Raw genomic sequence first — 12678 nt, 5'->3', positions numbered from 1 at the left:
CCAGGTTTTCAGTGGTGGTCTAACATCAATCAGTTCATGATCTCAATCACAAAACCTAATATTTTCCACAACACCATACTGATTATAATTTTGTTAAACTGACTCATCACCGTCTAATTTGTATCGACTTTCTACTCACTTATAATGCATATATGTTAGTGTAGAACCTTGATGAAGAACTGATTAGAATGAAAATTTTTTCTCTCAGCTTGTCTTTTTAATGCCTCAATTACAATATTTAATAAATTTTTATTTGCTGTAAAAAGTTACGAAGTATTTACATAACACATACATATAGCCTTCAATCGTGTATTCGCATCTTTCGGTGTGCTTTTCCATCTGAACTGTCTTATCGTCTGATCTCCAAGTGTTCTACCAACGTCCTGCTTTCGATTTACTGAAGTTCTTCCCTTTGTCTGACAATTGTACAATCGACTCCACATTCCGCTACATACTACACACAAACAGTCCTGTTAGTAGCGTTTATCACACTTGTTCCTCTTTCGAATTTTCGAGCCTGCAGGTCTTCTGACCTCTGTAGTTCTGTTTTCACTGCCTCCGGTCTGTCAATCGACTAAACCCACTTTAATACTAAAAACATTTATTTATTTACTTTAACACGTAGATATTAGTACAAGGAGGCACCAAATACATATGCGCCGCACAGATCTCATTTGGTATGTGTGAAGGCTGTGATACTGCCCGGGTGCCCAGACCGAAGCAGGTGGTTTTCTTAGGGAGCCACATCCCGAACCTTTGACCTAAAGGTCTGACCCACAAGGCAGTGGAACATCGTAGGGAGTTGCAGTTCCATGGTAGCCGGTGACCAATGATTGTTTCATACGCCATTTGTTCCCACAGGGTCCTGGAGCCCATGTGCACGATCGGTTTAGGGTCCGGTTAAAGCGCCGGATATTCGCTTTTCGTCCTCTCATCTTCGTAAACAACACCCCGGTGAGAGAAGGCAGTGAATAGGACTTCCCTGGCAGAGGCTATATACGCGTGGCCATGTGAGAGCATTTCGAGAGGGAGAGTGGACTCTCCCCACTCTCGGCCGTACCAGGGCATTTGGGGGCACTTAGAACATCACATATCTCACATCTAACATACAACTTAATACATAAAAAAATTATTCTAACTTAGGAGCCTGTATTTGGATATTTATACTAATTAACATCTGTTGCCTACCTACATTATTCCATAGCTTCTTGTGAAGATACAGAGATAAATATCTGTATATCGGAATCTTTCTAACAATCTAATGTTTCATAGAAATTAATATGGGTGCATACAAAACCATTATTTGTCATTTCAGACTAATTACTGTTTGTATATATGTAACAATTTATTCTAGAAGGACTGTACCATATTAAAATTTCCTGCTTTCATAATCAGATTACTTTAATATATATAAGGTGTATACTCCTTCCTGATAGTTATGAATAGTAGTAATTCACAAAGTATGAAATGATAATGCAAAAAATCTTCAGACTTTCCAACAATATAACATAATTGATTCGTTGCTATGTCGTTTCTTTCTTCCCTTCTTTTATAAGTCTCAGTGTGAAATATATCAATTAGTAGAAGAAAATTATTCATAATTTTTATTAAGGTTCATTCATGCGTATGACTACATTGTCAATGAAGTGAAGTTTAACAATATGACTAATTAAGTTCTTATCAAAAGATAGTAATCATCCCATTTCATTGCTAATAATCTTCCAATTATAGTCAATCCATGATGAGAACTATCTTTTCCCTTAATCATAGTTCTATACCAATAATTATATATATATATATATATATATATATATATATATATATACATAAAGTTTACTTTAGTCTTATAGACAAAGAATGTTTTACGACTAATCTCTTCAATATTAGATTTTTATCATTTAATATTATACTACTCATAATTCTATTGATTGACAATCAAATTTACTACTTATACTCAATAGAAATAATCAGTAAATTAATAATGATGAATTCCGTTTCACCATGCCTTCTTATGTCAATCAAAATTAATAATATTTTGTTTAAATGAATTAATTCATGGTTCAATGATTATATAATATGTAGATTGTAATCTTAACAAAAATAAACATATACTCACTAGTGACTAGCTTCAAGAGGTATTTCCTGAAGTTCTCGTGTGAAGCAGTGATCAGTGGAGTTCAACTGGGTGTTTTGTGAGATAGTAACTCACTGATAACAATGGTGGATGTGTGGATTAGTTAGAGTTACACATTAACACCGTTGCATGTCAGCCGGTTCAGTGGTCTAGTGGTTAAGCGCTCGCTCGCGAGGCTGATAAGTCCTGGGTTGAAATCTCGCGAGGCAGTGGGATGATGAATGCGCACTACTAAGGAGTCCCGTACTAGGAATAAACGACTGCCTAGTACTTGCAGGTTTTCTATGGTAGTCTAGCTTCAATTGATCCATGATCTGAATTATTAAAAATAAATTTCTCATTGTGTTTAGAAATACTCGTCGCTTGTATGTATTACATTTTTGTATATATATTACCACCATTGAATTAACTACTTTATGAATCCGATGTTGATCTTGTTGTGCTAATGAGGTGTAACATCTTGGATCGATGCATATATATGCCTGGTCCTACGTTGTAGCTGACTGACATTTTTCTATTAGATTAGAGTTTTTCCCTTGTTGTGTACGATTATTTGTGTAACATATTTGATTTTAAATAGTAATTGATTCAATCAAAATGATTCTATTATATTGAAAAGTGTTATGTAATCAATCACTTTGAATGCATAAGTTCTATCGATCAAATGTAATAGGATAAATTAGGTATCATTACCAACGTTTAATTTGATAATTTCGAATAAATTGAGCATTGGGTAGATTGTTATAAATAAATAAATAATATATTTGTAATACCTCAATGAGTAGAAAAATTAGATTTTCTGACGTTTCGTGACTTAGTGTAAGTCACTTCTTCAGAGAATAAATAACCAAATTAAAATTAATCCAAGTTTAAATAGTGCAACGGAACAATAAGAATAATAATATGTGATCAATTAAAGAACAGATCTAAGTTGATGTCATGTCATTTCTGTCAAGGTGATTCACAAGTGATATGTATGTAAATAAGTGTGTGTATGTATGTGTGTATTGTTTAAGAATGAAACATTGTGTGACATTTATGATGAGAAAGGATAGAGTTTATTAATTTGTGAGATGACAGTGTGAATTGTAAATAAGATCAGACTGAATGGCTAGGATAGATAGTCCAAGTAGGATTAAGCATTATATGGAACAATTCAACTACTCTCCTTTCTTTGTAATTGGAAAAGCCTTTTTGCAATATTTTGATATTTTTAAAATCGATTTGGTGGTTGTTGAAAATGGCATGAACTGCTATTGCCGATTTAATTTGAAGTTGGTTCAATTCTACAGGATTGTTAGGAGGTTTATTTGTGTATCTAATATGTTCTTTGGCTCTAGTCAAGATTAAGAACAATTCTTCTTACATCATTCGAATTATATCTTATTGCTGATGTTTTCTTATCTTTCTTCCTTTCTTTGATGTTTTCGAATTTTTTAATTTGTCGGTGTTTCGATAAATTTAAATAATGACGTTCTCTTTCTATAAACAGGTTAGAAATCATGATTTGTAATTTGGTAGAAAGAACTCCAAACAATCTTAAAACATCACAGAATTAAAGTGTATTACAAAACAACGAACACACTTCGAAGGACTATAGTTCGCTTTAAAAAAATCCCTTTCATGTCCATACAGAACTGCGTCTACAAATTAGGTTGTATCGATTGTGATGCCTTCTATATTGGAGTCTTCTCGAGAAATCTTGACTAAAGCCAAAGAGCATACTAGGTACACAAATAAACCTCCTAACAATCCCGTAAAATTGGATAAATTTCAAATTAAATCGGCAATAGCAGTTCATGCCATTTTCAACAACCACCAAATCGATTTTAAAAATATCAAAATATTGCAAAAAGGCTTTTCCAATTACAAAGAAAGGAGAGTAGTTGAATTGTTCCATATAATGCTTAATCCTACTTGGACTATCTATCCTAGCCATTCAGTCTGATCTTATTTACAATTCACACTGTCATCTCACAAATTAATAAACTCTATCCTTTCTCATCATAAATGTCACACAATGTTTCATTCTTAAACAATACACACAAATTTACATACATATCAGTTATAAATCACCTTGACCGAAATGACATTTTTGTATCCAACACTTTATATTTTGTTTTCTATTTCTGTTAAACCAGATTTATCCGCATGGGGTTGCAGTTAAACATATGCACGGTCTATTTCGATCTGTTGGAATTAATAACTGTGCTGAACCTGGCAATCGACTTCATTCACGGTTTTATGTAAGCTTATCATTGTCAGTACTTATATATATAATTTATTAATGTTAAGCTGTGAAAACTTTGTAAAAAATGTTTGATAATAGCATTATTATTATGATATGCCCCCAAGTGCCCTGGTACGGCCGAGAGTGGGGAGTCCGCTCGCCCTCTCGAAATGCTCTCACACGGCCACGCGTATATAACCTCTGCCAGGGAATTCCTACTCACTGCCTTCTCGTGGCGGGGGTGTTGTTTACGAAGATGAGAGGACGAAAAGCGAATGTCCGGCGCTTTAACCGGACCCTAAACCAATCGTGCATATGGGCCCCACGATCCTAAAGGGACAAATCGCGTATGAACCAATTTTTGGTCACCGGCTAATATGGGACTGCATCTCTTCACGATGCTCCACTGCTTTGTGGTTCAGACCTTTAGGTCAAAGGTTCGGGATGTGGCTCCCTAAGAAAACCACCTGCTTCGGTCTGGGCACCCGGGCAGTATCACAGCCTTCACATATATTAAATGTGATGTGTGTGGCGCATATGTATTTGGTGCCTCCTTGTACCAATATCTATGTTGTAAAATAAGTAAATAAATAAATAATTATATGCTATTGATTTATACACTTTGTTTATTAAATGAAGAAAAGTGTTAAGATCTCAATATCCTTTTAATATTTCTATTAGTTCATCCCTTTTCTAATTAAAAAATTGATCCTTTCTATTTAGATCCATATAGATCATGATTATTTATTTCAAAGCTTATGAGATTGTTATTATTCTCAAATAATATTAATCAGTAACTTTAAAAATTTCTAGCAAAAAAAATATTAATTTTTCAAAACAGTAAATTATCTGCCACCCCTCCAGTATAAATAAAACAAAAAAAGTATTTGGTGCCTAAAATTATTTGTTATGGATACTGTTACCAAGGCTGTGAATATTAATAAGCAATTAGTTTTAATCTAACTTATTCACTTTTATATTGTTTACTTGATTGTTATTATTATTCTGATTGGTTATTCTCCATTGTTAAATAATTTCTCTTATCGCTTATGTATATACTTTTTATGTATCCTTTCACCATCTCTTATAGTTATAATTCAGAGATTAAAAAGACTGTTCTTTCAGAGTACTCGAAATAAATATCACATCATTTTTTCTTTAGTAACTATCACATCACCTTCTGACATCAGATAGAAGAATATTTAAAATTACAGAACACTGGTTATCTGTTATACGGCCCCCAAATATCTTGGTACGAACGAGAGCGAGGAGAGTCAGCTCTCCCTCTCCAATTGATTTCACATGACCACATGCATACAACCACTGACAGGGAAGTCCTACTCACTGCCTTCTCGCCAAGGAAGTGTTGTTTACGAAATTGAGAGGACGAACAGCGAATGTCCGACACTTTAACCGGGTTAGTGGATACGGAGAGTTCCACCTAGGGAGTCGGAAAACCATGATTCCAAACAAATGGTGCACTTCTGCTCCAATATCCCGAAGGAACAAATGACGTATCAACTTATTATTGGTCACCGACCACTATGGTAATTCATCTCTTGAAGTTGCTCCACTACCTTGTGGATCGAACCTTAGGGTCAAAGACTTGAGGTGTAGCCCCTTAAGAAAACCACCCGCTTCGGTTTGGGCACTCGGGTAGTATCCCAACCCTCACACAAATCGAATGATTTATGTGGCGTATATCTATTTCATGCCTCCTTGTTATAATGTTTATGTGTTTAAATAAATAAACATTTTATGTTGCTCATTCATAAAACCCTTTCTAGTCTAATGATAATTTCTTACCTGTTGAATACAAATTTCTAAATAACTTTAAGATAAAACATGTTTAACAAACATCACATAGTTGATAATCATGGTAGATATTCTTGCAGTTGTTATTAAATACTTCCTCTAAATTGGGATAATACAATTTCCTACTCATATTTTCATGTTATTCATCCTGATAAGATTTTTTTTAGTTCATTTTCTCTAGAGATGTACTACTGAAAATGTAATAAGTAGTTAACGAAAGTTTCACATTTCATGTTTTCATTTTTATATGTCTTATAGTAAGGACTTTATACTTGTATACACCAACTGTCCACATAGCCTCATACTCACATTTATACAAGAATTATAATTGTAGATCCTTCAATTGTTTTCACCAGTTTAATGATTCATGTGTTTTCCGTGTATGTACGTATCGATATTGCTTTTTTTCTCTTGTAAACTATCATTGTTATTGTACATTGTATTTTCCTCCCTTTTCTCTTCATTTCTCTCTGTGGATAACTGTATATTTGTCTGACCTCAAAATTTACAGTCCTACAAATAGGCTATTGTAGTTTTTGTCTCTTAAATGACTCAGCTGAAATTGAGGATTAGGTTAAATGCTTATCTCTTTAGACAGATAGTATCATTATTTTTGACTTTTTTTATTTATTAGTAGTGTTATTAGTTGTTATTGTTCTTCTTGTTTGACTTGTGTTTCCGTTCAACCAGATGGTCTAATAATAAAAAATTCTTTCATTTCTTTTCAAGTGTAAATAATTAGCAACAAATGGAAATGTTCATTGTATCTGTATATCATTAATATCGATTAGTTGTAGATGGAAGTTTTTCTTATTAATTATTGTGTCATAAATGAGAGTACTACTGATGAATCTACTTCAATTATTGAAAAAAAAGTATTTAATTTTGGATACCGACCTAGTGGTCTAGAGGTTAAGCACTCGCATGCGAGACTGAAAGGTCGTGAATTCGAATCCCACGAGGCGATGAGGTGTTGGATACGCACTGCTGAGGAATCCCACAATAGGACGAAACGTCCGTCCAATGCTTCCAGATTTTCCATGGTGGTCTAGCTTCAATTGACTGATGATCTCAACTATTGAAATTAATTTTGAATTGTTTGAACTGACTATTATAACCTTGAGCTTCTTGGCGAATTCCAAATTACGTAACCTTTGAATTTATTTTGATGAATATATTTTCAATTCTTTAAATAAGAATTTACTTTTCGAAATCTGTAGGAAGATAGAGAATGATTATATTTGTGCCATAATGGCTATAATCCATAGCTGTACGGTATTTTTTTATATTTATTTAAACATATAAATGTTGGTACAAGGAGGCACCTAATAAATCATTCGATCTATGTCACGACTGGGATCCTGCCGGGGTGCCCGAACCGAAGCAGGTGGTTCTCTTAGGGGGCCACACCTGGGGCCTTCGACCTAAAGGTCTCATCCACAAAGCAGTGGAACTACGTAGGGAGATGCATTCCCTTGGTAGCCGGTGACCAACGATTGGTTCATACGCCATTTTTTCCTTTAGGATCGTGAAGCCCATATGCACTATTGGTTTGGAATGGGGGTTTTCCAACTGCTTTAGGTGGACTCTCCATATCCATCAACCCTGTTTAAGCTGCTGCCGGACATTTGCTTTTCGTCCTCTCAATTTCGATTCTCCTCACTCTCGGCCGTACCAGGGCATTATGGAGCGCTCCACGGCTTTGCGTGTCGTCCTTGCGCAGGGGGCATGCTAATATTACCTGTAATGATGAGTGTCTTTAAACAGTCACCTATATTGTAAACCAGGTTTGAGTGCTCTAGTCAGTAGATAAATATTATGTCCCTTTAAAACCCAACGCTATTATCAATGTATATATTTTGAAAAACCGGTTTGTTTTTAAAGATACATTTCATCCATTCACTGTTAAATGTTTTTACTATAAGTCGTGTGCACCATTTCGTTGGTTTCAGTAAACTTAGATATATCGACTTTCTTAATATTCATTTACTGTTGTATTGTATACCTATTGATAAAATCTACCTATCATTTAAGCTATCGAGTGTTGTAGTATAGTAGCAGTTTTGATAATCTAGTCAACAAATTGGTTAACCGTTCCAACAACATTATTTCACGTTGAATTCTGAAAAATTGTTCTTGTAAATTTCGACCTCTGAGTTAAGTTAGTGTCAAAAAAAAAAATACTCAGAACTAGACGTAGTATCTGTCCAGTTATGTCTGATTTCTAAGTGTCAATGATGAAAGTAGCAGATGTTACGCATAATTTACAAAGTGGCTTTATGGAACTAGCTATTCTGTTTGTTTATACTTATCAGTAAAATGTATAAGAATTCTCACACAAGATATTACCATCAAGCCATTGTAAACGACTTTATCTAACGTATCCAAATGATGTGTTACTTAAACAAGTGGAAATATGATATCAATCTGAGTCATTTTCGATTAGTATGACATGGGTTACCATTCACTGAACAATTTGAGCGACTCAAGAGCCATAATACTGTTTGCATTATGTTATGGTTTGACTAACTTTCAAATATATGAATTATTGTACCCTGATTTATCGATTGAGTTGTGCGTAAATATTCTGTATTAGTTCTTATATTTCATCGTGGATGCTTATTATCAATGAGCCTTAGATGAGAATAGTATAGTTGTACAATATTTCTAAATTTTAAATGGTTTTTTATATTGTCATTCAGTAATTTAAAAGAATTGTCAGTATAGGGGTTGTAGTGATTATTAAGTTTTTGATTAAGATCATGAACTGATCAATGTTAGACCATTATTGAAAACCTGGAAACACTGCCAGTTCAGTAGTATTCGCGCACAAAACCTATAGGTCGTGGGTTCAAATCATGTGAAGCGGCGGGATCGTGAATGTACACTGTCAAGGAGGAGTCCCATGTCTTCAGATTTGCAATGATGATCTAACATCAATCGGTTTATGGTCTAAATTTAAAAGGAATTATCAAATAGATTTGTTCAAAATGATCATGTCATATTTTAACTAGTAATCACTGCTTACCTTTATATGTACCCCTTGTTTTGTTTTGTTTTTTTTCTCTAGTTTCTATTCAATAATCCGAAATATATAAGTAGTATATTAATGTGTTTTTTATTATTTAGTATTATGTATCAATGTATTTGTTCATATTGGATATATGAATGGTATAAATTAATTGGTTTAATTATAGATGCATTATTTTGTTTTCTTAATTTATATTTACATTTACGTAATTTAATTTTAATACATTTTGTTTATTCATCATCAAAAGAGAAATTATGTAATATGACAAATTATTTAAGTCATTCATTAATTCATTTCTTTATTACTACTACGGCTACTACTACTACTACTACTACTACTTCTTCTTCTTCTTCTTATAATAATAATTCATCTACAAATTCTATGATTAATTAACTTTCTTATTTGTTCTTCTTCTTCTTCTTCTTCTTCTTATATCAATCTATATTTAATTCATAATTATGATACTTTTCTTTTATCTTGACAATCATGAATTATTTTTTGTATTTCTTAATGGATCAATATCTTCCCCCCATTGTTTACTCTCAAGGTATATATTCCTTGTATAAATCTATGAGAATATTATATTCTGGTTACTACATGGTTACTACATCTTATACTTGTGCTTTTTTATATATTTTTTTGTTAATAAAATAATAAATAAATATGGTTTTACTACAATGAATACTTTTGTAATACTTAATTATTTACTCCTATTACTTTCAATGAAGTATCCGCCAACCGACCAACATTCTTCAACCCACTCTGTCTTGAGCATTCTTTTCTACTTCTATCCAATTGTTGTTCATTCTTCTCATATCTGTCTCCGTTTCTCGGTGTTATGTGTTTTTTTAGTCTTCCTCTCCTCCTTTGGCCTTGAGGATTCCAGGTGAGGAATTGCCTTGTGACGCAGTTGGATGCTTACCTCAATATGTGAGCTATCCATTTCCACGCTTCTTCCTCCGTTGGGATCTGGTTTGTTCTTTCCCACAGTAGGTTGTTGCTGATAGTGTCTGGCCAATGGATCTGAAGTATTCGTGTAGATACCTGTTAATAAACACTTGTAATAAATAAATAAACAAGAATATGAAAGGATGGTGCTGATAGCGAATAGGCTATTTAATTTATCTTAGTTTCTGATGAAGATTACGATCAATATCTTTTAAAGCTCTACATTTGAAAACAATCTCAGAACCTTCGATGATATACGCCTTAATTATATCAGCAAAATGTTTGTTCTGTTGTCGTATTTTTTCTTGCCCTAAATAGATAAACAGTCATTATGATGACTGGTTTTTACTTTCATAAATTCAAATAAGTATAAACAATTTCAGAATGGGTTTTTGTGGATATTATAATAATTTTAATAGTTGACATAATGAGTCAATTGAAGCTCGACCACCATGAAAAACCTGGAAACACTGGACGGCCGTCTCTTCCTAGTATGGAACTCCTCAGCAGTTTGCTCGCACAAGCCCGCTTCGCGGGGCTCAGATCCAGGATCGAAATCGTCGATGAAGATAAATGATCATTGAGATCACTCAGCGTAAGAGGACCGGAATTACAAAGTTTGGCATAAGTTGCAATGAAATAAACAGTATTACAAGTTGATTGAATGTGTCCAATCATACCACATTTAAAACATTTAGCATTAGGAAATACACATGAATTACATGGGTGAAACTAGTCACAGAACAAACATTCACCAAACTTGTGCTCTTCTTTGTGACCTGCTTCACAACTCAATGAATTACCTGCATATCCTTGAGAACGCATTGGGTTGGTATGACGTAGCAATGCAGTGGAATTTTCGATGTCCTGACGAGTCATTTTTCGAAATTTTTGTACTTTACATGATCTAGCAGTAGCTCCTTCAGAGTTGCATAAGGAAGTGAAATAAGATTTTCTGGAAATGCCAAAGTTTTTAATAAGCTGTGTGCTTTTCCAATGAATATAATCCTAAAAAGTACCAAAATTTGAATGTCCAACTCTCCCATCACAGGCCCCCTAGCGATGCCAATGTGATGATTAGAAGTATTTGAATTATTATACAAACTAGGAATACTCGAAATAGCGCAATTTAAGTAGACAGAACAAGGTGAGAAAACCCGAACGTATTGTATTTGCAATTCGAAATCAGGCAGTCATCAAGTACCAAGAAATAATTAGGTCATACAAACACCACACTAAGATCTCACAGTCTGAAGTATAGATTTGAAATAACACAAAAATGGAGAAGCTTAAATGTTTCTGATAGATTTATTGTGTTAGTTGACGTCTTACGTTTTTTTGTTTACAAAGCTCCGTTTGCAAGAATCCATAAAAATCATATACTGAACTCTTAAAATTCTCCCTTTACCGAGTAAATAATCCGAATAGCTCCTGTCCTCTGAAGGTGTACAATTCCAGTATAATAATATGATGTACCCGAAATTCATGAAGCTGCTATAATAACCTCCTAAGTTCAATCCTACCTGATATACGTATGTGGAACTTGTAACAGATGAGTTTAAACAATCAATCAATGGAACATTATTCTGCCTTACATATAGTGTTGTAATAGTTTGAAGCATCCTACATGACTACTTAATCTATTCAAAGAATTACATAATGAAATAAAATTTAGTATTGAGCACGATGCCGAAGAAAAATCCCGTTTCTTAGATGTGAAATTCAACAAAATATAGGAGGGAAACTGCAAAAATATATCCATTGTGAAAGTACACAGAGTAGAGTTTATATAAACTATAGCAGCTTCTGTCCAATCAGTTGTAAAAGAGGGATTGTGTTGACCATTTTTGACTGTACTCATAAAATCTTTTTAGAAGGAAAGACTAAGAATTTGCTGTTGTTAAGAAAATATCTATGCGAAAATGGATACCGATCGAAATTCATCGATAAGTATGCTAAAACAAATGAACCCACTTAGTATAAATCAGTTGGAAAGTCATGTTTCTTACACCTAAGCTTAAAAAGCGATAATGGTAATGTTATAACTTGTGCCCTGTGTCCTATTAATGTATAACGTAACGATACCGCCACAGACAGAACAGTGAATTATCGATCGAACCAGTGACGCATAAAACACGTACAAGCAGCCTAGAGTCCTTTCGGTCCTACTTCCTGTCTAGCCCAGCCTGTTAAGTCCAAAACACCAATCTCGGCCTCTGCGATATGAATCATGTATTTCAAACATCTTAGGTTTATATACAAACCAACCAGACCATATCGTATCATAAAATAATGGTTTGAATTATTTCTTCTGGTAAGCGTTTTTTTAGCGAGTTAGTTTTCTACGGGATGGGGACGCTAACCCCATGCCCAACCCTCCTCCTTTACCCGGACTTGGGACCGGCAGTAACTCTAGAAGAGCTACAGGCGGAGTTCGTATCATTAAATAGCAAACAATATTTAGTCAAAAGTGGCTGTGAATGTGAGAGGTAATAATTGATAGATAGGTCATCAATTAAG

The 12678-nt window shown here is 34.0% G+C and overlaps 1 protein-coding gene across 1 annotated transcript in view; it reads left to right on the top strand.

Moving 5' to 3' along the window:
• Window positions 1-11030, top strand: part of TMEM39A (Transmembrane protein 39A) — a 31020-nt gene extending 19990 nt beyond the window's left edge. Inside the window, exons 8-9 of the mRNA XM_051217059.1 lie at window positions 4276-4380; window positions 9250-11030. Of these exons, the coding sequence (XP_051065692.1) occupies window positions 4276-4380; window positions 9250-9603 (459 nt within the window). The 3' untranslated portion in view covers window positions 9604-11030. The remainder of the gene's footprint in view (window positions 1-4275; window positions 4381-9249) is intronic.
• The last annotated feature ends 1648 nt before the right edge of the window (window positions 11031-12678 follow it).

Source organism: Schistosoma haematobium, chromosome 6 (assembly GCF_000699445.3).
Source record: "Schistosoma haematobium chromosome 6, whole genome shotgun sequence".
NCBI classification, from domain to species: Eukaryota; Metazoa; Platyhelminthes; class Trematoda; order Strigeidida; family Schistosomatidae; genus Schistosoma; species Schistosoma haematobium.
The sequence above is the reverse complement of the archived record's forward strand: the minus strand, read 5'-3'. Positions and strand labels throughout refer to the sequence as shown.